The sequence below is a fragment of the Ambystoma mexicanum genome, chromosome 8, assembly GCF_040938575.1.
Source record: "Ambystoma mexicanum isolate Mex_15411 chromosome 8, UKY_AmexF1_1, whole genome shotgun sequence".
NCBI classification, from domain to species: domain Eukaryota; kingdom Metazoa; phylum Chordata; class Amphibia; order Caudata; family Ambystomatidae; genus Ambystoma; species Ambystoma mexicanum.
Window position 1 is genome coordinate 984,294,319 of NC_090929.1, and position 27,668 is coordinate 984,321,986.

At 45.4% G+C, this 27,668-nt stretch overlaps 1 protein-coding gene across 6 annotated transcripts in view; it reads right to left on the reverse strand.

The window, feature by feature from the left end:
* The window catches only part of KAZN (kazrin, periplakin interacting protein), a 1,355,161-nt gene that overhangs the window by 675,943 nt on the left and 651,550 nt on the right, over positions 1–27,668 (reverse strand). For all 6 annotated transcript variants that reach the window (XM_069610894.1, XM_069610896.1, XM_069610895.1 and 3 more), the window contains one exon: positions 16,048–16,239. In XM_069610894.1, coding sequence (XP_069466995.1) covers positions 16,048–16,239 — 192 coding nt within the window. The remainder of the gene's footprint in view (positions 1–16,047; positions 16,240–27,668) is intronic.

Sequence of the window (27,668 nt, forward strand, 5' to 3'; positions counted from 1 at the left end):
TGTTATAAAAGTACAAATTTGAAAAATAACGAAATGTGAACACAGTAAATTAACAATGGGAATTTTCCATTACATAAAACGCACACTAATAAGAAGACCAGCTACTCCAAGAAAGATCATGTGGCATTTGAATACTATGGCAATGCTTCTTATAAATACATGTTGCCTTATTTGCTGTTTGTATTTTCTTATGCTCTTTACATTTCGTGAGATTTTTTTTATAACTCATGTGAAATACCTGCAAATGAGACATCTATTTCTATCCCTGACAAAGGCACGAGTGATATTGTTTCTGATATTTCTGAACAAATTGCCCGATCTAAAGAGGATGTTGGGGAAGACCATGAAGGTATAAATTAATATATTGACAATTTGGCCCATTTAAAAAATAGCATGTGGTATCAACATATCAGAGAGGTGGGGAAGGGAATGTCAGATGAAAGCTGCTACTTCTTCTCATCCCTTATGCCATGCATGCAGCCAGAACATTAATTGCAAGAGAAATACCTGTACACAATGCGACATGCCTTAGCCATCTAGCAGCGTGCACAACAAGAGGACTATTCCAAGGAAGATGGGCAACCCTACGATGGCGATCAAAGAAATAATTTCCATATGAAGACGCTTACGTAAAAACACAGAAGATGGAAAAAGACATAGGTTGGTTGAGTAGAATGCTCATATATTCATCCATGACTGGAGAACAAATAAGGGTTGCTGAACAAAAGAGGATGAGATGTGCAGATATATAGAAAACACCAGGATTGCCAGGATGCTATGCTGGGAGATACCTCTGCTATTAGTATATGGACGAGTTGCCACCAGTACAGGATGGGAAGAAATGTTATCATGAAGTGCACTTTTATTGATGAAAGAACCAGCAGACATAGTGCAAATTGTAAACAATGGATGCCTAAAGTCATGGGCCAAGTATTTCAAATGACTAGCATGGGTTGAAAATGAAGCAGGGTCAGTGTTCATAATACCAATAAAGAATGCAACAACATGCTTCAGGAGCAAAGGTCTGGTTCTAGTTGGAGAAAATAAAAGATGTAAGTGGACGTTCAAAGTACCAGTAATGAATGGAGGAACTGCTGTGATAATGGATCGCTATTGGGCTTGTGGATCAAAGGCTTATATGCAGCTGCCTAAAAATTGGGGAGGAACATGTTCCTTGGTGATCATACTTGTTCCTGCATTGGCGATTCCCCAAAGTGATCTCCATATTGAGAGTTTCCAAAAATGGATGCCCACTTTTAGAAGAAGAGATCGCTTAGTTTTATTCGATGAAAGAGGGAAAACTATTTCTCAGCAAAATCAATAGATGCCTATTATTATGACCAGATTAACATACTTTTCAGCAGAACGGCAGTGATATTCACAGCTATATTCATGCCAGGAATTCAGACTGCATTAAACGTGAAATGGTTACAGATCACTAGGTGGGAGCTGCTACACACTATCAACATGACAATAAAAGGATGAAACGCGATCAAAGAAGAACTGAGGGCAATCAGGCTCATGACCCTCCAGAACAGGTATGTCCTGGACTTAATTACAGCAACGGAAGGAGGCGTGTGTGCCAAGATTGGGGTTTCTTGCTGTACATTCACACATGCCCATGATGGAGAAAATGGAACCCTGACCGAAACAATAACTATGCTGTCAACCCTGTATACGAAAACGGTGAATGAAGTAGCAGAGACTGAGAATGAAGATAGTTTTTTGTCCCTGTTTTCATGGGTTCCAATTTGGCTGGTAAATGCCTTCAAACTACTTGGAGCAATACTAGTGTTAGTACTGCTGGGATTCTGTCTTATACAAATATTCATTGGGCAATGCAGGAAGACAGCAAAGAAAGCAATTGGGATGAAGATAATGATCGATGCAAATGCTGGGACTGATGAGAGCACACAGACTGAAAACACTACCTGAGCACCTGAAATAAAGTCCTCTAGCACACCTAAGAACAAAGTTTCGTTACCTAAGGATCATAACTATTTAGGGTGTTGGGTGTTCTGTCAACCAACTGGGCAGTGCTGTCATATGACCTGGAGTGTGGATGAACACATCAAGAATGCAGGTGACCCGTGGCGGGCGACTAAAATATGCATTCTGAAGAAGTTGTTCTGTAGAAAGATTAAGAGGATTGAGGAAGAGGAGGTGGTTGAGAAATCGACCAGGGGGGGGGGGGAATGTAGAGGAGCAGACGTGTATGTCACTGATAGACTGAGCCCCCTAAGCTCCACCATACTGGATGAATAACAAGAAGACAGTGTGCATGACACCAGATATCATCCCAATACCGCATTGAGTATGATTGACGCTATACGCTCAGACAACCCTATCAAATATACCCTCGTCCTGAGGTGGTAGTTGGAGACTTGCAGGTACCACTGAATAATCAAGACGTCGTAAAGAAGATCTTACAGGTGCAAAGTGATGTCATAAGGAGAAGATGCAATGATGCACTGAAACAATATAAGAATACTTAAAGAAAGAAGATGTAACTGAAGAAACAAAAGTAAACATACGAACTAGTGAGAAGAAACCATATATACGAAGATAAGTAACCAGATGAGTAATGAATGCATATATGCCGAAATTCAAGGCAGATGAGCCATATAGAAGCTTGCTGCAGTAGAAAACATAACATGCTTGACGTGGCCATGTTGGAAAGATGGACGCTGCCTTTCAATGATATAAGTGAAGAGCTTGTAGAAGAGAGATCAAAGCTGCAGAGCCGACAGAGGCTGGAAATACAAATTCATGCATAAACAAAGAATATCTGCTGGTTAGAGATCAAGGATGCCACTAAGTGAAGCTACGGAAGGGTACAAGTGGAGTTGACGAGGATAAGCAACGTATGTGGGGCATATTTCTCTTCGATTAAGTAAATGAATGAACATTTGTGAGTGCTAAGTATTGACAATGAAAGATTCAGAAAGGCCTATGTGAGGTAGAGTACCCAAGTCTCCAGAAGCTAAGAGGAGTAAAGATTCGCAGCTTAATTGAATTAAATAGCACTTAATAAAAGGTTTAAATGGACAAAATCATGGTCTCCTCACACGTGATTCAGAACTTGAAAACAAGGCCTATTTATTAATTGGCAGGCAAGATCATGGTGTACCTACACTCCTTTAAAAGTATCAGAGATGAGAACAGCTTGCAAGGTCAACTACAAAGAAGAGGACTTGGCTGAGGTCTTGGCTGAAGAGAGATGGAGGACTAGTTGGGCAAATGGGTAGTAGTCAGATGTTATTCTCTGCACCAGAGTTTCGCTTTGCTTACGTGCTGCTAGTGAGCCAAGTGTCCAAGGTTGGGAGAGGATGCCAACCCATCATGAAGGCCTATGCAATGATGAGCATTCAATGTTTCATCAGCCAATCCGCTGCTGTTATAGTCTTTATCAATAGTTAGAAGGAAGTTTGAGGCTTGCCTATGAGAGAAACTAGAAGGTATCTCACCCACTAGTCCCCGGGGTTCTGTCAGGTGGCCAGGACACGGCCATTGTTTTTGGATCCAGTTCCTGGGGGTCGAAAATAGAAAGGGTTAAGACCAGGAAACCAGGCTGAGGAATCCTGCATTGTGTGTCGGAGGTACCAAGATAGTCAAGATGGGGAGAATGGTACTGTCCTTGGCTCCAACAACAAAGCAGCATCAGTGAACTCAACACAGCTGGTGAGTTGGGGAGGTCGAAACCAGCCCAGTATGTGTTAAAGCCAAGGTTGCAGTGGCAACATTGTATGGCGAGCACTGGAAAGAACATTGTATGAAACGTGTGTTATAACCAACGCGAGTAAAGTTGAACTGCAGATGAGTGGGGGAACTTTGAAACCAAGATACAATACCTTTGACAGAGTGCTCCGGCACCACGTGTGTACTCATTCAAAGATCTCTTTAAGGTATCCAGCTGAGAGGTGGCAAGAGTGAAAGAGAGGCAAAGAATTGTAAATCGAAGTGGTCCTGCATTGGGTCAAGCAAAATCCTGTGCACAATCGAAAGTCTTCGATGTTGATACAGTAAAGAAAGTTGATGGCAAAATAGATAAAGATGTTCCGAGCCCGGCAGAGGGAGATCAATTGAAAGCTTTGCGTAAAAGCAGGCTTGTGTGAAAGTAGATTAATTGGTCTGAGTCCTGTGGAAGGAGACTGATTGAAGATGTTGTGTTAAAACGGATCTGAGCCCGTCGGAGGGTGATCCGAGGTGAATAATCACCTAAGGATATTGTGTACATGAGAAATCCTAAGAAGAAAGGAACTTTGTTTGTTTGTTGCATCAGGCCCTATGAAAGAAGAGACTTTGGCATAGAAGTCCATGATGTTTAAGTTTTGAACCCTCATGCTAGAGAAGCCAGAGACTGTGCTAAGCTTGAGTGTGCTGCCTTTTCCCGTGCTGAAAACGTGGGGAAGGGAAGCCAACGGCTTGAATATCCCAACATATCATTTCTTGAACACTTTTCTTTTGCATAACATGGTTTACCACACGATTTGTATTTAGAGGTAAGGATTGGCAATAGGTTAGGGTAGTATAAGCCCTTTTATTATTTTGATAGGAGACCACTAGGACGGTGTTATTATTTGCTGGTCGTAGTTTGCTCCCATCTTTAGATTTAGGATTAAGTAGGCCTTTTTCAAACCCCAAGTGAAGTTCAATAAACACCCTTGAACTGTGGTCACTTGTGTCTGTCTTACTGTTGATACCATGCCTTCCTTACACCTACCAGAAAGAAGCAGCCAATAAAATAACTAGCACTTATAGACTCTATAAGTAGATATGTCCCTCTTACCAATCCCTAAACCCGATAGGTTTTATTATTTGCCACGTAGGATGATGTCATAGCTTATGCACTTTGAGGTATAAAGTCTTTTTGTAACTAATCTGCATTGTGAGTGTGTGAACTACAAACTGTTCGCCAGATTGGCCTACTTTATTGAATTGATAAAGTAGTATTTTGCCATATTCTTTCAGGTCAGTCTGGTCATTTGGGTCCAAGATTGTTTATTATGGCAATCCCATTCTGCACATAGATATGCCCAGAAAAGTGCTACTGCACAACTGGAAAGGGGAGAATCGAAAATGTACAATCTCACAGCGAGCATTCATGGATCATGGCTGCTTTCTGGTTGCATCTCCACTTCAATGTTTGTGTCTTAGAACAACCTGAACCGCAAGTCCTAACAAAATCAATATGCTAGCTGGCAGTATTTTTGCGAAAAGTGGGTGCAGCAGGAACGTTTTCAACACGTTCCAAGAACCACATCATATAAAATGTCAGCCATTATAACAGCCTCTGCGTCTTGGCAGTGTGGAAAGTGGGACTCGAGCGTCACGTGTCTCACCTGCATGGAAACCACCATTCTTACACTTCATATGAATGAATGCCATAAAGGTATTCTCTTATATTGTGGAATAATTTGGTCACCACTATCAACGCTACCTAAGGGAAACACTCCCTCACGGGTAATGATGGTACTAGAAATAAGTGAATCCTTCTGTTTAGAACTGTATAAAGGTGAAGATGTGATGGGTGCCCCAAGAGTTTTTACATGTTACAAGTTACAGTAACCATGGTATTAAGATTACTTTCTTTGTTTGTTTTTGTAGAATGTTGGGAATATTGCCAAATCTTGTGATCTCATACGATGAATATGAACCCATGAAAAAATAATAAGTGCCCTGAAGACAGCACCAATAAGGAATTCAATTTGAATCAATTTATGTGCATTTTCCAAGAATTACTGTTGGTTCTAGAAACACATTTTTTGAAGTGTGGGCACCTTTTTTTGCCCTCTGAAATTAAGAGGGTACCACTGGGCAGGTTTTTAGTAGAGACATCAAGTGGCTCTCTGCTAAAGCACAGAAGGGGCAGAATTAGATGAGCCTCGTTCTTTGCCATATGAGTCACATGTGCATATGTCAATGTAAGAATGAATTATGATCATGTTGTTTTTAAACAAATGTATTGTCTATTGATGTGATTTTGAGAAGTATTAAAATGTGTATATTTTTGGATCATCCATGGTAACTTGCCCTCATTTATGGTAAAGGGGTAAACATGACTATGTCTAGAGGCATCTGAGAACGCACCGGTAACAGAAAGGAAGGAAGCTGTTTTGTGGGATTATGTTTATTTCCTCCCAGAGACTGCAATATTCTTGGACGACTTTGGAGAGGGACATTTGCCCTTGATCTAACATCAAACTGATTCAATTATAAATTGACAAAGGGCTTCCCTTGTGTGCTATGGAGCCAAGCAATTTCTTAAAACTTAAATGCCAGCGAATTGGAATGTGCTATTTTAGGGCCAAAAAGAATAGAGGCAGTTATTGCCAATCACCAGCGCTGCAGACTATTAATTATGCATAACGATACGCATTAATCAATTCTCATGGATATTAAAAAGACCAGGATTGCTGAAATGTACATAATTAGCCTCAAGTGTCATGGTGTGTGTTTTGCATGTTAGGAACATTTAACAGCGAGAAATAGAGTATCAAAGTGTTGCAACTGTAAAGCAATTCCTAACTAGCGCATTCCCAGAAGATTTTTTCAGATTCCAAGGATAAAAGGAGGACTGCTATGACACAATTTATGTAGTTTGAGTCATTAGGTCTAGAGTTACCTTGAAGACAAATCGACATTTGCATGCATGTTTCGGTGAGGAGTCCGCCATTAGTAAAAAGACACGATACAGAGCACGCATCCAATTGACCGATGACTTGAGGTATTTCTCATTACAAGTCATGTCCTCTATATCACATTCCCTTGCCAAATCATTTCTCGCCGGAGCAGCAGACAACCCTAACTATTCTTCAGGAAGATTCCCCCCCCCCCCCTACTTCGTAACTTGTACCTGGCTACATTCCTCTTGTGGGTCCATGAAGATTTGGGAACACTCCATAAGTCTGTGCAATGTGCACAACTCGTGTGTCTGCGCATGGAGCCGGTAGAAACTTCAGTGTTTTGGGACGATTCAGTGCAATTACAATACAATAGTGCTTCCTAATGGCGTAGTGTCTCTGTGGTATCAAGTCGACCATTGGGACACACCACATGAACCTAATGTCCAGAATAAATCACATTTGCCTTGATAAAGACCCCTGAGTGGTTGAAACACCTGTCGGCAGCCACAGTGATAATAAAGACCTAATGGCAAGAATCCATAACAAGTGGACTATATCTCTCAGCAAATTGTGATTCAAGGCAATATAGGAATTCTCCTAAAACCTACTACTTATGTACAATAGCGCCAATATCATGGGAATCTGACATTCGCCCACCTATACCTTATTTGGAGCACAGCCCTAACGAATTCCTGCAGCCGGCTGCTTCAACATCACACGTATACAAGGACGAGTTTGGCGCAGGAGCTACATGTTCCTGGTGTTCTCACCCTTTGTCTAGATCTGTCCTTTTATCTTGTACACTTGTGAGATTTAGCTTGCTTTTCTCACTACGCGTTTTAAGGGTTTATTTTTTCCAGGCTTCAACTTTGTAGGTATAGGGTGATTGCCTTTCCTCCCAGGGTTTTACTTTTAAGTCTCTGGTGGCTCTCTACCTGTGCTGTTCAAAACTCTGTTTACATTGCTCATATCCCTTGTTTCATCAGTGCTTTTTTGTCTTAAAGACTGGGACAAGTGTCGCTCTTCCAGTGACCCCATTCTTCCCCTACCGGGTTGTTTGTTATTTGGTTTCTCTGCTTATTATAGTTCCAATCATTCAGCTATATATTGACTCTTTTCTCCTTAGTATTGGGATGAGTTTCCTCCTGCATATGATTATTCCCCAGTGGCATCCCGCTATTCCCAGGTCCCCCGGTATCTCTTGTTATAAAGGGGAAGGTTGCAGGGGTCTTCTGTCGCTCGAGTAGTGCTCTTCATGCAACGGATCTCAGTTCTTCATCAGGTGTCTGCCATCCGCAGGAATGTGCAATTCTGAGTTGGTCTGGCTTCCCATCACAGTAATCTTGGCACCTTTCTCCGGGTGTCCTGCCCACCACTCTGCACGCGTGGTCACACCACTACCGGTTACTTCTTCCTTTTCTTCCTGCTCGCACTACTTTACTTGCGGTTGTACACACCGGGCCTCTGGCATCTCACACTGGGTTTCTCAGACTCTTTGCAAGTTGCGGGTTTGGGCGATCTGCCTTGACGCCACCTCCATAAGACGTGATGGAGGTCAGGGGGCTTTTCCCTGGTGCATAGGACTCTCAGTCGCTCCTTCTGCTCGGACTCGTCGCAGTTAAATTCAGGTCTCTGGTTAAAGAGACATTTCCTTTTCTGTCTCCACATGTGCTTGATTTTGCATTGCCTTCAGCCAAACAAATTGCCACACCATTCTTCATTGAAGACAGTCTCATATATGCAGCTATGATATTTGACTTGGGGAGTTCCTCAGAGGAACGGGAATCCTTGTCGCCAAAGGTGGGAGTCCCGCCCAGTGAGGTATCACTTGCCTTGACCCCTAGGGAGAGTCATGTGAAGCAGGCTCACCTTCCTAGGCCCTCAGGGGGAGTCTCCTCCTTGGGGAGAAGGGATAAATACCTGCGATTCATCACACCAGCCTAACTTTGAAGTGGGAACACCTAAACCCAACTTAAATGTAGAGAACAGGATAAAATGATAAAGTTCTTTCCTCAATAATTGATACTCCTTCCGAGGGTATTCATCTCGATCAATTGAGAATTGAACTTCATTCAGCTACATCAGTATTGTAATGTTAGACAAAGAAGGAAAAGATCTGTAAATCTACCCCAACCCTAACTTACTGAACCATATAAACTCAACATACAAGAGATTGGTGAACTTGCATTCACAACAAATTGCTCTGAAGTGGCTTCAGAGACACTTATTTAGCACTGGAAGACATTCTGAAATAAAGACAAACGGTATCCTTTCCACTTAGGTTCTGAGATAACATTTGTTTACAATGTCAAATGTATGGACTACCTATTTTTCAAAGGAATCAGCCAATCGCAGTTGCTCTTGTTTTCACAGAACCAGTGCTGCACCGGTTAATTAAGTTGTGGAACTAGGATTTGGATGTATCGCCGTAAAAGAAGAAATTCACAGCAGAATCACAGGTTTTCATGATTGTTCTGGTCAATGGGCTGCTGTGCAATGTAACTGACCTATCCTTTTCCAGGTCTGCTAGATGTTCTGCCATACTTGGGAGCAACATTTGTATAGATCACTTTGTATAATTACTGGAAATGCTCATCTCCACAGGAGAAAAAAAATGAGAGAACCCTAATTAACACGGTGATGTCGACAGGCGCTTAACTGAAGATATCCAAGAGCATTCATTAAGATGGCAGTCTTCCAAAAGCAGCACAAGGCGTCATCAGGAAACAAAACAAAACACCTGCGTTTCAGACCAGCAAACATGCGTTCTGGTGTTCAGTGACAAACGTAAACAATAAACCTTTAGTGAATGTGAACAGAGTATTGTCAGATTTTAACCAGTCAGCAAGTTATTACCATAGTCCTTTCGAACATACCTTTTCACAAAGCAGCCACTTACATTTTTCTTTTTTTTTTTTTTTAAATGGGTACTACTTAAAAAAAAAAATAATAATCCACACCACAAACACAATATAAAAATAGTTATACACGAACTTAGGGTCAGGGAATTAACAATTGGACATAGTAAATACTTTGGTAGAAGCTGCCCAAAAGAGTGGCAGAAAGCAACATTTCATGTGGCTGGCACTGTCTCCTTTCTGTTTGGCAGAGCATTGTGGAGGGCATCAAAGAGGGACTTTGCTGCGATATACAGCGGCTCGCTTCACGCCCAGTGGCACGCTGTGTCTCAAATGAGATTAACATTTTATATACTGTATATAATTCATCCAGCTGAAGGGAAAGCAAAGGATCCAAAAAACGGAATCCTCCCGTCCCATGCACGCTGTCAAAGATCCACCAGAAAGGTGGTAAAGAGTGCTAATAGACCAATAAGAAAATGTTATAAATATAGAAAGTATAATCGGTACATGATTTCATATAACAATTTGTCTAATAGAAAGTATTTCTTTTTCTATCAATGCTTCTCAACTACCAGCAAATTCAGTTACGTTTATTTGTCTATTAACACTCTTTCTGGTGGATCTTTGACAGTGTGCATGGGGCAGGAGGATTCTGGGTTTTGTATCCTATTCTTTGCCTGCAAGTGTATAACGGGCCTTTGTGCCAGGGCCTTATTTCCTCCCGTGCACCTCGAATCTCAAAACCAGTTTGTCTGGCCCTCTATATAATTGAAGTATTTGCTAAACATAAGGTGTGCACTTCTCTACCCGCTTGCTTTATAATTCATCCAGCAACAGCAAGGTTCATGTGTAGCCAATATGTTTCCAACAATGAACTTCACATCAACAAGTACGTGTTATTGACATCCAATCATGCCAAATGTCTCATCTTAAAAGTACCACAGCGTTTTTCGAGACACTAGGCTTCCTGCCAAACCAAACAAATCATATAATATCGGATATTATACTGTTCAAGACAGATGTTGGGCCTACCAATTGCAAGGACTGCCCTGATTGCTTACGATAATCACCATTACACCTACTCTGCCTCATCACAGTCCTCGCATCAGAGCATGGCCTGTGCGAACCAGAAGGAGTCAGGCCAAGTCGTGACATGTTAAGTGCATTTTATTTCAATGAAAATAAACACGCCTGTCTCACCCTACTGCTACGAGGGTGATTCCCTGCCTACCAAACTAAAACTAATGGTACTTGGCAAACGCTCCAAAAGAAATCGCCCTTAGACGTCCCAAAAGAAATCGTCCTTAGACCAAATTCTAATAAGCTAGATAAAAGAAGGAGGCTGGAGAAATAGCCTCTGTTCTTGGCGGTTGCCTGGCACAATGGTTTGTATCCCTCTCCAAACCAAAAATGTAAAAGTTAGTAAAGTCCTGGATCTTTTGAAAAAGAAGAAGGTGTTTAGCAGTTCTCGAATATTGATGTGTCTCGCTTTTCTGGGGCTCTCTGAAGCCCTTTTGCCCTTTCGTTGTCTTACTTTACTATGTCGTCGATGGGGCTTCTGCCCATATTTAGTGTTCAGGTTTACTTGGCTCTGTAACTTTTTTGGCTTTCCCACCCTCTACTATCAATGACTCTTAACTCTCCCGGACTATCCAAAGTCCTTTGGCCCTTGGCCAGGCTTGCTTTAGTGGGGCCTCGGTTGGGCACCTGCCCATATCCAGTATTCAGATTTTCATGGCTCCCGTAACCATTGCGACTTTCCCAGCCTTTAATGACCTGGTCTCTCGACTTTCCTGGGCTCTCCAAAGCTTGTTGGCCATCATTTAGGCTTGCTTTAACAAGGCCTTGATTGGGCATCTGCCCTCTTCCAGCCTTGGGTTTTCTTAGCTTTCGTAACCCTTGTGGCTTCTCCAACCCTGTATACAAAATCATTCTATCCTTTCAGTGGTGTTACCACTTCAGGAGCAGTCGCTTCCCTTACTGTGCTGCGGTCTCGACGTCAGTTAACGGGCTCCAGGTCCACCACGGCTTCCATGTGGTCACACCACCAGGTGAGACTGTCTTTTTACCATCTATGTCTCTCTCGTTGCTTTGACCTTTTTGCCACTCAGGACGTTGGCCTTCTGGCGTTCTGCTAGCGATCAGCTTGCTCTCCATGCTACAACAAGCTCTGCGAATCTCTGTAGGATCTGAGCAGGATTCCCTCTTGCTGATTCAAAGTTCCCCGTAGTTGTATGTGCATTGTCAGAAACAAAAAGGGGTGTGTTATTCTTCTTTGACTGTGGAGTTCAGGCAGAATCCTGCATCGCAAGATGCCAAAGAGATTGAAGAAATGCCACGATTTGGTTCCTTAACGCAATGGGAGTCCTTGTCTCCAAGGGTGGAGTCACTCCCAATGAAGTCCCACTTACCCAGAACCCTAGGGAGGGTCTTGCTGAGCGGGCTGATCTCCCTAGCATAGCCCTAGGCTAGCCCCATTCCTTTTCCTCAGAGGGAGCGTTTCCCCTATGGGGAGAAGGGACAAATCCTTTTTTTAACTTCTCCTATCACCTATCCTTACTGGGCGAGACCTCTTCTAGATACATGTTTACTGGATAAAGGACCTACTCCTGAGCATTCCTCTGTAAGAAGTCCTGCGGGAACTTGAAAGGTGCCCTAATATGGAGAGCAGAGCATTGCTTTGTGAACTAAGAGAAGCCACTCCGGTTGAACAACAACAAAAAAATACAAGAAATAACAAGAAAACCCATGAAAGCGAGGCTAAGGAGAAGAAATGTCTGGTTGTACGAATACACCAGTTCGGCGTGGAATGGACTTATGAGAAATGCCGTCCCATTACCAAAGACTTCAATAAAGAACATGACTGGAGAGATTGGACACTGAATTCTGGGAATTACAGTTAAAAAATCCAAGTTCCAATCAAAGAGGGAGAAGGAAAGCGAAGACACAGACTTTTGGGAATTTTAGTTCAAATATCAGTGTCTGAAAAGGACAGAGAAGAATAATTTTGACAGCGCATTGTGGGAGCCAACATCCCAATACCAGAGCAATGAATAAAGACTGAGAGGACACTGGGATTCTTCATTCCGTTTAACTGCGACTTTGCACATGGGCGGAAGCACTGCTGTGACAAAATGAACACAACTTGCTTCTTTGGAAACATGAAGAAATATTTGTGAATAGAAATGACTCCAGTTATTTTACTTTAATTTCTTTCACCGAGTAACCTCGCCAGGTATGCCAATACGGCGTGCAGCTGCAATGGAGGACTTCTAAGTAGAGGAAAAAGTTGGACAACGAATCAGAAGAATTAATTCCTCAAAATGGTGAATGGAGGAGAAAACCTTTGGCCTCAGAATGGTTTTATGATAAAGGATGCATGTCTCTGGCTTAACCATGAAGTATGGTTCTCTGCAGAGGGGGGCCCTAAGCTAATGCTTACTCGTATCAGGTGTGTGATGGCTACTAAAGACCAAACCTTGAATAAACATTTTATATCAGAAAACTATCGGTTCAAACGGGGCAAGGAGAAGACTATTCAATACTTTTGGAAGGTTCCAGGAACCACTGCTCCAGAGGGAGAACTAGAAATTATGAAAATCAAACACGTTTGATACCAAGAAAGCAGCCCTTGAAAGAGGGGATTCAATGAAGACCTTCACTGCATCCCTTGGACTCCAATCAGTAGAAACGGACCATCCCATGGGATATCCTTCCTGGGGAACTTTAAGGCGATCAGGAACTAACCAATGGAGGGTTGCCATGTTATGCTAAGCAAACCACGTCACATAGGATGTCCAATGTTTAGAGCTGAATGGAAAGGAATACTTCACTGGAGACAACCCTTCTTTGAAAAACACTTTTCGTAACCTCCAAACCATTAGTAATAAGATGGAGTGACATGGCCCCCTGTTTCCCTTTGGAGGAAGCGGCAGGGAAAGGGCAACTGGAATCTTCCATGTGGGCAACTGATACTTGTCCCAGGAGAGGCAATCTGTCCCAATAGGACCAAATAGGGGCAAACAACCTTTCTACTCACCCTCACAACTAGAGGAAACGTCAGTAATAAGTATTTTGCTAGGGAGCAAACCAAACAGCTACACCCTTTGCCTTTGGTTCCCGAGAAACAGAAACGTAGCTCTTAAGATTTCTCTTGGAGCACAGAATATCCCTTTGGGGCATTCCAAGTATCAAGCAGGTTTCCAAGGACACAAGGACAGATCATTGAGGATGGGAAGATCTTGCTCAATTTGTCCATCCTGATAATGTTTACAGTTTTGATATACACCTCTGCGTTATAAGACCCCTGTCCACAACTCTTCAGATGTCCGGCAAACTCTGACAGGGGGGTGGAATTGGAAACTCTGCCAGTTCATGTATGAGATGCACACACTGAAATGTCCATCCAGACAAGAATCGCTCGGTTTTGAACGATGGGCAGGAACTCCTGAAGAGCCTCCACGGCAGCCTTCAGCTCTTTCCATAGCTAACCACTGACCTGGAATCCCTCTGTTTTTCAGTGTGGATCACGGTACAACGTTCATTCAACGCCCGTTTATTTTTTTCACTGCCCTTTTTGCAAAAACCGTTTTGATGAAAAAAAAAACCATGAAAAAACGAGGGGGGGGGCATATAAGAGGTAGGGTCGGGTGGTGAATAGGGAATAAATAATAGTGGAGGGGGATTGGGTGGGCACCAGATTATTTTGGGCAAAACATTGTCGGCAAGCAGTGCCGCGGAAAAAAAAACGGCTGATGAATGAACATAGGACCGTGGATCCCCAACCCGTTGCTGACGTCCAATGTGATAACAAGAAGGTGGGGAAAATGGAATCCCCTTTCCAGGCTCTGAGGGAGCATCCACCAATCAGAGCAGCGCTCTTACTGACATTACATTATTACATTATGTGATGTGATGGGAAGGCACAGTGTGCACCCAAGTTACCTGAACATGCCTGAAGACGGCCCCTGTGGTAGCAACGGTGCGCGGTATAAGTCAACATAACATCTATGAAGCCTGCTGGAAGAATTGGCCATTTTCTACTCCTTCTGTACAGAAAAGACACAGCGGTAACCAGAGTGGTCAGAATGGTGCGGTTTTGTGGGTCAAGTCCACTTTTTCACAGGCGTTGATCGTTGCTGGATTTATTTTTTGGTTGGCACTGCGCTTGTTGGGTCAAGCGGTGCAGATCGCAAACACTGCTTTTTGAAGCCTTTATTTCATAAAATCGATGAAAAGCAAACACTTCACTGTTCACCAAAAAATGAAATATTCTTTCAGAAATGGAATATTGATAGTCATTCCACGTAGAATGTGTCAAACTTCAAAGAAACAGATACTTTTTTTTTAACAATTGTATTATCCATGCGATGTTCAGTTTTGATTCCAATCGAAGTCTGTGGAAATTATAATCTAAAACCTTTGAATGCAAATCATATATATTTCATCTGCTAGAGATCAAAGGGGGCACAGGATACAGAGCTGTCCAGAAAGGTTTCGCACATTTTCAGGTAACCTGGCTGCACACTGTGCCTGTCCATCACAACATGTAAAGTCAGGAGCCACACCGGTAGCCGCAACCGTTGGCTACAGCAATGCTTTAAGACTGGCTGCCTGGTCATCCCGAGCGTCGGCATTAAGACAGACCACAAATAATAAACAGGACACAGTGACAGATAATGGACATTGAGAACATGGGATAGTTGGCCAAACTCTGTGTGCACGGCTATTCATTAAACACTACACCCGCTAACAAAGTTTCACAGAAAGGCACATTGACACCCGAGCATCAAACCACCAACAGATATTGCAAAGCATTATGTGGAGTTGAGGACTGTTCGATATAGCGTTCCTCAATATGCCACACTTAGGTTTAGGCTTACAATTAAAGAAGGTCTCTGCAGGGATTTCCTTCAATGACAGGGAACGGATAGGGAGCCTTAGGTGTTACAACACTGAAGTAACCCTCACCCGCCCGAAGGAACACACAAAGCCCTTGCAATGATGGGGGAGTTGTTGAAAGAATAAACAAGAAGAGAACCATAAAACAGAACTAACATGCAGTAGCAGCAAATTGCTACAAAATACAGTAGAACCTATTGCATTATGGCTCGCGTACACATGCCTCAATCAAAAGGGGGCATGTCTCTACTACATTGTAAGGCGGTCAGCATTGTTTACATTGGTGTAAAGGGAGTGTACAAGTACAGAGCTGGGTGATCCTCTTTTTTAGGGGGCTGTGGGAGGAGGACCAGAATACAACAGTATACAGCAACAATTCCACAATACAGCCACCCGACCACATTGGTGTAAAGTACAACTTTTTAATTATGGTTTGATTTTATTAAGTAACACAAATAAATGCATTGAAAAAAGGAGCAGGATTTTGAAAAGGGGGTAATGCGGGATCCCCATGTTTTGTGTAAAATGAAAGTAAAGACTTTAAGCGCCGATATAAAGACATGGCAGTAGGTCTCGCTTCTAAACCCAGTCCCCTCTACAAGCAATGTCGACTCAAAGGCTCCTGCCCTGCCTGCCAGAGTGCTGTGGTGCACACTCACCCTGTAGTGCTTCTTTGGCCCGCGCCAGTTCCTGCTCTTTCTGCGCCAGCTGCACCTTGAGTTCGGTGGCAGAGAGCACCTCGGCCGACTTGCTCCCGTGGGATTCCTCGAGCTCCTTTGTTAGCATTTCCTTCATTTGTCGGAGCAGGTGGACTTCCTCTTGCAACTGCGAGACCTCTTCCCGTAGCAAAACTGGGAGGTGAAAAGGAAAGATGGAAGGAAACATTAACTTGGGGGTTCTGACTCATGCTCAGGAATCTTTTAAGGAAATATCTCTGGAAGGAAACAGACGCACATGATGCTAGCATTGGGCACAGTTCAATCTTGTACAATAACGCCTGAAGAGGGACTGAGGTGGCCGATGCAGAGGTGGGGCGGTCATGGAGTGATCCACATGCTGCTCGCTCGACGGGGCTGTCCCACCGTGCAGGTAAAACAGAAGTGGAGCCTCATGCCGCTAGCAAGGGTTTCAAGGCATAAATGAGACCGGTGTGTTTCGCCCTCACAGGTGCTTTCTCAAGGTACCATTCTTTGCAATAGTCACGTTTTTCTAAAAGAGGGTACTAGTTTTGGGACGAGTGAGGGAGCTGAGAATTGGGGAAGCTACATTTATGTTTGCTCAGGAATTTAGAGAAAACCGTCCAAATTACAAAAGGTCCTATCGTTTGGGTTGGGGCCATGATGCAACGAGAAGGGATTTTGGACTGAGAGGGGCATCTCCCCCTTCGGGTGCAAGTTGTATTCTGCAAAATGTGTATTCCACATACATCAGGAAGGGATGCCTCATACATACTTCCTTCAGGTGGATAGGAATAGTTATAACAAGGTGGGCATACCAATCAATCTGTCTGAAAGGCGCAACAAACCAACCAATTTTCTTGAAGCCTCAGGAGAGGTAGACTTGTTGCGCTAATTCAAGGGCTAACGGACAAAGGAAAAGGAAATATCAACGTTTTAATTTGGAGTCTGAACCAGAGCGGGCCAGTGAAATAGCAACTATGAAACGACAAATCCTTAACATGGCCCTCAATTGGATGTAACATTCGAGGCAAGGGCAACCATGGTGATTTCAGATAACTAATCAAAAAACACAAAATAAAGGACAGTCTAGGCCACCCTGGGAAAGTGGTGAACATCACAGAACATTCTACCTACATGTAAAAATAACACATAGGGCAAACATACTTCTTTCCCCAAAATGTTAAACTTTCACTTAAATACTTTAATTAAAAAAAACATTGGGAAAACATTCGTACAGGGAGGGGGAGAGCACAGCCTGCAAATTCACTTTATGTATCAGCAAAAACATTTATCATAAATTTGTTCACCTTTCACAATACTTCCTTATTCTCATTGTAAAATACAATTTTCCATCTATGACCAAACTACTACCTCTACTGAGTCCACCCCTAAATTCAAAGGAGGGGGCGGGGAGGTGTGGAGTGTTGCTGGGTTGGATGATTTGAATGGGGAAACAGGGACCAAAGACAAACATGATCCCAAGATTGATTCATTAATAAAAACAACTGACCTCCATAAACTATGTAAACTATGTAACACCACCCACCCACAATCGCAACTCTCAATTGGTCTTCCAGACAGTGAGGCTATTCTAGTGTAAGAGGGTGAAGTGAGGACTACAATGGTCCCAATGCCATGCTTAGCCTGTGCCAAAAATGGCTTGGCAGGCTGAAAAACGATGGTCTGGAGGGTTGCCCAGAGCTGTGCCTGTGGTTATGATTAATTCAAAACCTTCCAGCCATCACCTTTTTATTTTGCCAAAAATGTACTGAGCCATGTCATTAGATAGTCTTCATGGGGGCTCAGGCATCCCTCCCTGTAGGCTAGAGGGTGCAAAACCTATGGCTCTCCAGATGTTTTGGACTACAGCTCCCATGATTGGTCACTATTGACTATGCAGGCTAAGACTGAGGGGAATAGGAGTTTGAGTCTGGAGCGGGAAATGTTGGAGACTGCTGCATGGCACCTTATGTTCTCCCCTGCTCAAACACCCACATCGATCAGTCTTCACCATGGAACATTGGACGGCAGCGGCTAGTTGAATCACTAAATAAAACCTGCAATAAATCCAGCTCCAGGCACATAGCACACGAGGGGAACAAGCCGCACTTGCGTTGCTGCCTTCATCCTGCGGCGGCTGCCACTCTTCAGGCTATAGTGCACCCAAGCAAGTCTGGCTCTCCTTACTTCTAGCCAGGCTATGTTCTACCATTGTGTATTGGATCCAACATCTGTGGAAGGGCTCTCCCGCCTCTACTGCAAGTGCCACTCCCCATTAAGGGGCAGCTCACTTCCTCTTTGGATCCGCCTTTGGTATGGAGCTGTCCCTGGCACCACAGCATCCTTGGAGTTCTAAGGCACACTGATTGGTAGACTTTGGGGTCTAGCTGTCCAATTGGAGCAGAAGGAGAACAATCTCCTACACCCCACCCCCACCAATTTATAAAGCTGTATTCTTAATTTCTAAATAACTTTTGGAAAAGTCTGCCCTAAACACTGCCACCACTACATCAGAAAAAGTCAGATGGGGCAATGTCAAACATTATTTGAAAATGCTAGCTCTCACAGGGGTGCAATTACAGAAAAGGGACTACTGGTACGAAGGCCAGGCACCGGCTATGTGCAGAAGGCCAGGCACCAGCTATGTGCAAGGGACCACTGATACAAAGGCCAGGCACCAGTTATGCGCAAGGGACCACTGGTACGAAGGCCAGGCACCAGCTATGTGCAAGGGACCACTGGTACGAAGACCAGGCACCGGCTATGTGCACGGGACCACTGGTAGGAAGACCAGGCACCATCTATGTGCAAGGGACAACTGGTAGGAAGGCCAGGCACCAGCTATGTGCAAGGGACCACTAGTACGAAGGCCAGGCACCGGCTATGTGCAAGGGACCACCAGCTATGTGTGTGCAAGGGACCACTGGTACGAAGGCCAGGCACTGGCTATGTGCAAGGGACCACTGGTACGAAGGCCAGGCAGCTATGTGTAACAGACCACTGGTACGAAGGCCAGGCACCGGCTATGTGCAAGGGACCACTGGTAGGAAGGCCAGGCACCAGCTATGTGCAAGGGACCACCGGCTATGTGTGTGCAAGGGACCACTGGTACGAAGGCCAGGCACCAGCTATGTGCAAGGGACCACTGGTACGAAGGTCAGGCACCAGCTATGTGCAAGGGACCACTGGTACGAAGGCCAGGCACCAGCTATGTGCAAGGGACCACTGGTACGAAGACCAGGCACCAGCTATGTGCAAGGGACCACTGGTACGAAGGCCAGGCACCAGCTATGTGCAAAGGAACACTGTTACGAAGGCCAGGCACGAAGGCCAGGCACCAGCTTTGTGCAAGGGACCACTGGTACGAAGGCCCGGCACCGGCTATGTGCAAGGGACCACTGGTAGGAAGGCCAGGCACCGGCTATGTGCAAGGGACCACTGGTACAAGACCAGGCACCGGCTATGTGCAAGGGACCACTGGTACGAAGACCAGGCACCGGCTATGTGCAAGGGACCACTGGTACGAAGGCCAGGCACCAGCTATGTGCTAGGGACCACTGGTAGGAAGGCCAGGCACCGGCTATTTGCAAAGGAACACTGTTACAAAGGCCAGGCACCGGCTATGTGCAAAGGAACACTGTTACGAAGGCCAGGCACCGGCTATGTGCAAGGGACAACTGGTATGAAGGCCAGGCACCAGCTATGTGCAAGGGACCACTGGTAGGAAGGCCAGGCACTGGCTATGTGCAAGGGACCACTGGTAGGAAGGCCAGGCACTGGCTATGTGCAAGGGACCACTGGTAGGAAGGCCAGGCACCAGCTATGTGCAAGGGACCACTGGTAGGAAGGCCAGGCACCGGCTATGTGCAAGGGACCACCGGCTATGTGTGTGCAAGGGACCACTGGTACAAAGGCCAGGCACCAGCTATGTGCAAGGGACCACTGGTACGAAGGCCAGGCACCAGCTATGTGCAAAGGAACACTGTTACGAAGGCCAGGCACGAAGGCCAGGCACCAGCTATGTGCAAGGGACCACTGGTACGAAGGCCAGGCACCGGCTATGTGCAAGGGACCACTGGTACGAAGGCCAGGCACCAGCTATGTGCAAGGGACTACTGGTACGAAGGCCAGGCACCGGCTATGTGCAAGGGACCACTGTTTTGAAGGCCAGGCACCGGCTATGTGCAAGGGACCACTGGTAACAAGGCCAGGCACCGGCTATGTGCAAGGGACCACTGGTAACAAGGCCAGGCACCGGCTATGTGTAAGGGACCACTGGTATGAAGGCCAGGCACCGGGTATGTGCAAGAGACCACTGGTAGGAAGGCCAGGCACCGGCTATGTGCAAGGGACCACTCGTAGGGAGGCCAGGCACTGGCTATGTGCAAGGGACCACTGGTAACAAGGCCAGGCACCGGCTATGTGCAAGGGACCACTGGTAACAAGGCCAGGCACCGGCTATGTGTAAGGGACCACTGGTACGAAGGCCAGGCACCGGCTATGTGCAAGAGACCACTGGTAGGAAGGCCAGGCACCGGCTATGTGCAAGGGACCACTGGTAGGGAGGCCCGGCACCGGCTATGTGCAGAAGGCCAGGCACTGGCTATGTGCAAGGGACTGCTGGTACGAAGGCCAGGCACCGGCTATGTGCAAGGGACCGCTGGTACGAAGGCCAGGCACCGGCTATGTGCAAGGGACCGCTGGTAGGAAGGCCAGGCACCGGCTATGTGCAAGGGACCACTGGTAGGAAGGCCAGGCACCGGCTATGTGCAAGGGACCACTGTTACGAAGGCCAGGCACCGGCTATGTGCAAGGGACCACTGGTACGAAGGCCAGGCACCGGCTATGTGCAAGGGACCACTGGTACGAAGGCCAGGCACCGTCTATGTGCAAGGGACCACTGGTACGAAGGCCAGGCACCGGCTATGTGCAAGGGACCACTGGTACGAAGGCCAGGCACCGGCTATGTGCAAAGGAACACTGTTACGAAGGCCAGGCACCGGCTATGTGCAAGGGACCACTGGTACGAAGGCCAGGCACCGGCTATGTGCAAGGGACCACTGGTACGAAGGCCAGGTACCGGCTATGTGCAAGGGACCACTGGTACGATGGCCAGGCACCAGCTATGTGCAAGGGAACACTGGTACGAAGGCCAGGCACCAGCTATGTGCAAGGGACCACTGGTACGAAGGCCAGGCACGAAGGCCAGGCACCAGCTATGTGCAAGGGACCACTGGTACGAAGGCCAGGCACCAGCTATGTGCAAGGGAACACTGTTACGAAGGCCAGGCACTGGTTATGTGCAAGGGACCACTGGTACGAAGGCCAGGCACCAGCTATGTGCAAGGGACCACTGGTACGAAGGCCAGGCACCGGCTATGTGCAAGGGACCACTGATACGAAGGCCAGGCACGAAGGCCAGGCACCAGCTATGTGCAAGGGACCACTGGTACGAAGGCCAGGCACCAGCTATATGCAAGGGAACACTGTTACGAAGGCCAGGAACCGGTTATGTGCTGATGAAGAACGTGTGCCTCAAAGCGGGACAGCCCACTACCATCAAGTAAGGGCTGGCCCTGCCACCCCTCAGGCATTCTTAGTCCCTCGACTGCTTTCCTTGCGCTAAGAGAATGGATAAATTATGGACAATTTTTAAGGTGGAACACATTACCTCAGATGCTAGACAACTAAAATTAAGCCACACGTTGCGTGCACTCTGAAAGGCAGCGACCACTTATCGCATTTAAGATGAATGTTGCAGAGCAGCACTTAAAAGTACAAACATTCTAACACCTTTTAAGTTTGTTTATTCAAAGAAGAAACATCCATCATAGCTGAAGGCACCGCCTGAAGCCGCCTTTGGTCTGGTTCACTCCCCTCGCTTCTGCATCCTTCGGCAATGCAAGTAATTTAAGAGGCTGGAACCGAATTATCAACGTAATGTAATGTAATGGTCATTTGTATAGCGCCTTTCGCCATTAGTATAGTACCAACGCGCTGTAGGTTGAACGCCCTTGGGGGACATAAGCCCAGGTATGGTAAGTCGTCAGAGAGGTCTAAATGCGTGCGTGCATTTTAGCCGATGCGAAGGAGGTGGGGTGGCCACGTCCCTGATAGTCACCCATGTTAGGCTGGAATGTGGACGGGAGCTGAGAGGAGGTTGGGCAAGTATGTGTGAGCAAGATAGATATATGTGTGCAGCTAGACCGAATTTTCTCGTGGTGGATAGTTGCCTTCCACACGTCCTCGGATAGTGGATGAACTGCTTGTAGCCCACAGACGCTCCCTGCACGTGCCTTTTTAAGACAGCTCGTAAAAGGGTTAAATGGGATGGCTGCCATAATTAAAGACTGCTGTAGCCGTCCCCTATTCCTTTATAGACTTCAGTAGAGGCAGCTAATAGCCGTAATTCATAGCCATCATGCTCGTTCGCTCTCTCTCATTTTAGCATCTGAAGACTCTTGAAGGAATAGCCCATTTTACCTTAAGGAAAACAGTCAGATTTAGTATTGAAAGTTTCCAACCAAGCTCATTTCTAATGTATTATAATGATTGAGCGAGAACTAAGCTCATTTTACTCCTGTACACGGTGAAAGTCAATTACTGAGATCTTGTTTTTTCAAATTTAAATTTTGAATTATCCTTATGATCGTGGATGAAGAGCATGATGACACACCTCAGGAATCTTACACTAAAACTACACGTGTGTCCCATGTCACACCTCCGGGAATGTATACCTAAAGCTCCCAGAAGGAAAGCTACTTGCATGAGCTGGTTGGCACACTGCAGAAAAAGCTGCATCCAGCAATATCGAAAGTTAACTTCCTCCTCTACTGTTGTGAAACCACCACTGCTGAACTACCTTTGCTGGCAGATTTCCAAAACAGTAGTTCGTGTTTTTTTTGGAAAGACTTTCCTGCTCCACGTCCTTGCCTGGCATTTGCGGTGCTTCGCTCTAAGCCGATTCGTGATTTGCCATCCACCACACAATTGGATTTTCCAAACTTTCCGATGACCAAGCATGTCAAAGTACATAAAGAAATATATTTGTGTATGTGTTCAAACACATTTGTGTAGCCTCCTAAAACGTAATGGACCTTCTGAAACTAAACAAGAAACTTAAGAACATTTCTCGGTAATGGCTACTGGGTGGTGCTGTGGCATGGGAGGCGCATTAGCTGAAATGTCCTATTTTACTCTCACATTTCAGGTAGAAACCCCACCACAACATTGTGTTTACCGAACATACCCCATTCCGCCAAACACAGGGATGTCCTAGACTGCGCCACACAGATGATCCCTAATGAGGCTGATGTGTCTGTGTGGTTGAATCCATCGCCAAGAGCGGTCTGTAATGCCTTGATAAAGCTATACATAAATTAGCACTGCCCTATAAGACGAAGGCAATTTTCTGGAGCAAAAATGCATGCCTTTCAGCTACATTTGCATACCCACACTGCATTGTGCAGGGCCTCTAAACAGAAGGTGCGAGTCTAGAGCTGGCTCTGGATGGTGCAGTGGCAGGGAGGCATGGCCGATTCTAGTCTCACATTTCAGGGGTATGTGTTTTTCATGCATTTGGTAAACCCACCATACTATTGGTGGTGCTTGATATATATATCTTAGGTGAAAGCATTTCAAAGTACATACACAATACATTTTCAGTCATGCACCAAGCACATCCATGGAAAAAGATCCATATGACCTAAAGGACTCTGTGACGAGCCTCAGGAATTCGTCCTTTCTCCCCAAGTGGGAGCCCGCCCCCCGACCCCACCCCTGTGAGGCTAGGGAAGTGAGTCCACTCCGCAGTGCCATCCCGAGGGGTAGAGACAAGTGGGGCATCACTGGGAGAGACTCCTCCTTTGGGGACAAGGACTCCCGTTTTGATGAGGAACACTCTAGAAAAGAGCTGAACAATACCTCTGAAAACATTTACTATGGCAACATGTTTGAAGAAGAAACCCATATCTATTATTGTCACCCATAACCTATAATTACCTCTTCGAATGAAAGATCCCATTCAACTGGGATGCGGAGGATGAGGTACGGAGGAAGACAGAATCCATGCGAGAATGAAAGAGGAAGACCCAGAAATATGCCGGGAAAGTCCCAAGCATACATCATGCATAACGAGGGAAGAGTTTGGCAGAGAGAAAAGCCTTTGAGTTACAAAACAGGGTAAACTGCCTGCTGGAAGAGGAGAGTTGAATCCTAGGATCAGAAAGGAACGTGAAGTTGATAAATACACACAGCGTCTGATCTGGGGAAGAGAATGAGAAGTAGGCAGACGTGGGACCAGACGTCATGTTGATAGACTCAAAGTGTCTCACCAGAAAGAGGACGAGAGAAGTAGATGGACACAGAGTGTCCTATATTCTAGAGAGAGCGAGAGATACCAAAGGTGGTGGCATGAACACGAATGACCCGTTGTCGACCAGGAGTCACCCAAACAATGCCAAAACCACTCCGGAGACTAAGATGCAGAACCTTATGGTATGAGAAGTGCCACACGACCATCCTTGACAATGGCATATGAGAGAAATCATTTCAGGAGCAAGAGAAAGAATGCTAACGGTACTGCGAACCGACCCTGAGCAGCCAGAAGCCCTGATGACGTTATTCATAGGAATCCTAGGTAAGAGGGAGAACAGCAGGGGAACAGAGAATCCTTATGGGACCAGACCTACTCTTCCCATTCAAAGTAAAGAGACTGTGATACTTAAAGCCAGAGAAGAGAAGGAGAATCTTTTTGGGACCGATCACACTAATCCTAGTCCAAGTAATGAGACTGATTCTAAAACCCAGAGAAGCAAAGGCAAATCTTTATGCGACCAACCACTCTCTTCCCAGTCAAATTAAAGAGACTCTGATACTAAAACCCAGAAGAGTGAATGAGAATTGTTATGAGACCAATCTTGCTAGTATCAGTCAAGAGAAAGACACACAAGTAGGGAAACCTCAAGGAGAAGCAATACTGGAATACTCAGTCTTGTACCAGTTAAGTCAAGGAAAGTACACTAGAAGGAGAGAACGATAAATGTTGGATAACTGTTCCATGGCAGAAGAGAACAAATATCTGTAGAAAGAATCAAGAGGAAAGTAACAGAATCCAAAAGAAAAACCATCAAAGAAAGGCAAATTCAAGTCAGATCCTGAGTGAACTTTATGAACTGATCAAAACAGTTATCAGAGCCTATCTGAAAATCCACTATTGAAATAGAAGTTTCCCAGAAGCAAATGCACTTCAAGAGAAGGGACTTATTCTCATGTTCCTATTTGTTAATAAATTGGTAGGGTCATCTAGGCCTGTTTGGGTGGTGGACATATCCTGTTAAGACATTCACTGACAAGCATCTTATTTGTTTTGGTAGTTAAGGACGGCTCATGTCATAGAAAAAGTTCGGCCCTTGTCCCATTTCTTTAATAAATCTAACAGTGAAATGACTTATCAGAGTGTGACAAATCAACTTCCGGGTCACCAGTGGTCCTGGGATTAATATTGTTTTATAAACCATCAATCAGCCCCACAACTCTAGTACACCAGAAGGGAACTGAAAAGATTGGAAAGGAAATCATAAACCTTGTTGTCCAATTTTGATAACGTGGACAGAACGGCAAGCTTATCTCCGAAAGGTCGTGGATCGTTGGTTAGTTGCAACACAGTGAAAGTTCAATTATTACCCAATGATAAACGGGACTGTCCAGTCAAGGTTGTATAAAAATATCTACTTTATTATTACCACAACAGACAGTTCTCGCACACTACAAAATGCACCAATCCTGTAAATGAATGCCGAGGACAGTCAGTTTCAAGGAAGGAAAAGTGATGCACTCTGGATACTGACAGGAGGGTAGTCGGTATAGTAATTAATCTCAATAGATCAAGGATACTTGGTTTCAACAGAAAGGGAGCAATGGGTCATAAAATGTCACTAGGGGGTTTTCGGAGAAGGACCAGCAAACAAAACCACAATCTACCTTGAGCTGTCGGGAGTTTTTGGTGCTCAACAGGGTCGAGTCAGTTTCAGGGCAGCTTGCAGCTTCTGCGACAGAGTTCAAGATTGGAGATAGCTGCGGTCATCAGGGGGCAGGCAATTCGGTGAGCAAAGCTGGAAGGATGGCTGAAGACTGGCCGACACAGCAGCTCGGGGTCAGGAATCGGGGTCTCAGTGCTGGTTGGCTGTTCTGAAGCACTGGTCAAGGCATCTCGGATGGCTTTAGCGACTTTAGCATAAAAACAGTCAGTTGTGCAGTCGGTTGCAGCTCGATAGGCTCGACTGGTTTGAAAATGTCCTTTAAGGCGGACGTCGGTAGATGATCATCAATGTAGTTCTCCTAGCTTCTTCACTGGACATGTCTCATCCTTTAAGGTGGACGGCCCAAAGCTGAAGTGGGTGTTGCAGGCAGCTGCCTTGTCGTTGGTTTGGTTCAGAGACTCTTTGGCACTTCCCACCTAGGAAGCTTGCTGCAGAGCCTAGCAGGGTATGCTGTGTGCTGGCTGGGTATCGGTTCTGGAGATGCTAGGGGGTATTCTGGATTCGGTATCTCACTCTGTTCCCTGGGAGATGTTTAGAGGAGGGACCTTGCTTCCCTCTTGGAGGTCCTGCCCTTCCTTCACTGGTTGAAGATGTAAGGCAGACTGTACCTTCAGCCAGGGTCCAATGATGAATTCTTCTTGCTAAGCCTTTAAAAGTCATCAGATGATCTGCAAAAAGAGTTTCTTGGCCTTCTTTTAAAGTCAACTGGACCACAGGAATTGGTGTAGGCTAAGCCTACCTTAATGAACCAATCTGAAATCCCCACCAACAATCCCCTGTATGCGCGAGGTCATAACCAGAGTACTTTGAAACAGAAAAGCTAAAGAGGTGAAAACATGTAATACTAAGTCCCACCCATCTTCCTGTCTGTTGTGGATCAAAGGGTTCCTCTGGTTAATGGAGCTCTCTGTGGTTCCGGATTAAATTGGCAGGTCTCCCTTGAAGCTGCAACAAGACCAGACTTTCTGGCTCCGTCAAACCACATACTCATACCTTCTGAATGGGATCTCCATGCGGGGATGACTACCATAAACATACAGTCCCAGATATGACATTTCACTGTCAATCGATACTGAGGGAAGGAGCTGGCTTCAGGTTGACACAGAGCATATGAAAGGTTGTTGGGGATTCCAGTCTCCTTTGTTAGCCTCTGCAGCCAGGCCCCATGTGAGCCAGTTTGAATTAAACTCTGATTAGTATGCAAATGCTTCCACCAGCTAAAGGGCTCCACAAAAGGACAGGGTGGATCCATCGAGCCTTTGTTCGTTTATTAGTCTGTCCATGCAAGGAGGAAGGTTTGGCCCTCCCTTCTGTAGATGCATTGTGTACTCTACCTGTCAGATCCCAACTAAATATGACAAGGGGGACTGCACCTGTAAGCTGTGTCCACAGGTCTATGCGTATGTCATGCAGAAGCATAGGAAAATGTGTGGGGATCAGCCGCACACATTTTCCAGAGGTTGATCTACCATCATTCAGTTTCATTGAAAAAAAAACGCAGGCGAGAGCAAATCCACTGTGCGAATCGTCGATTTCCTCACACTGAGTCAACACCTTTTT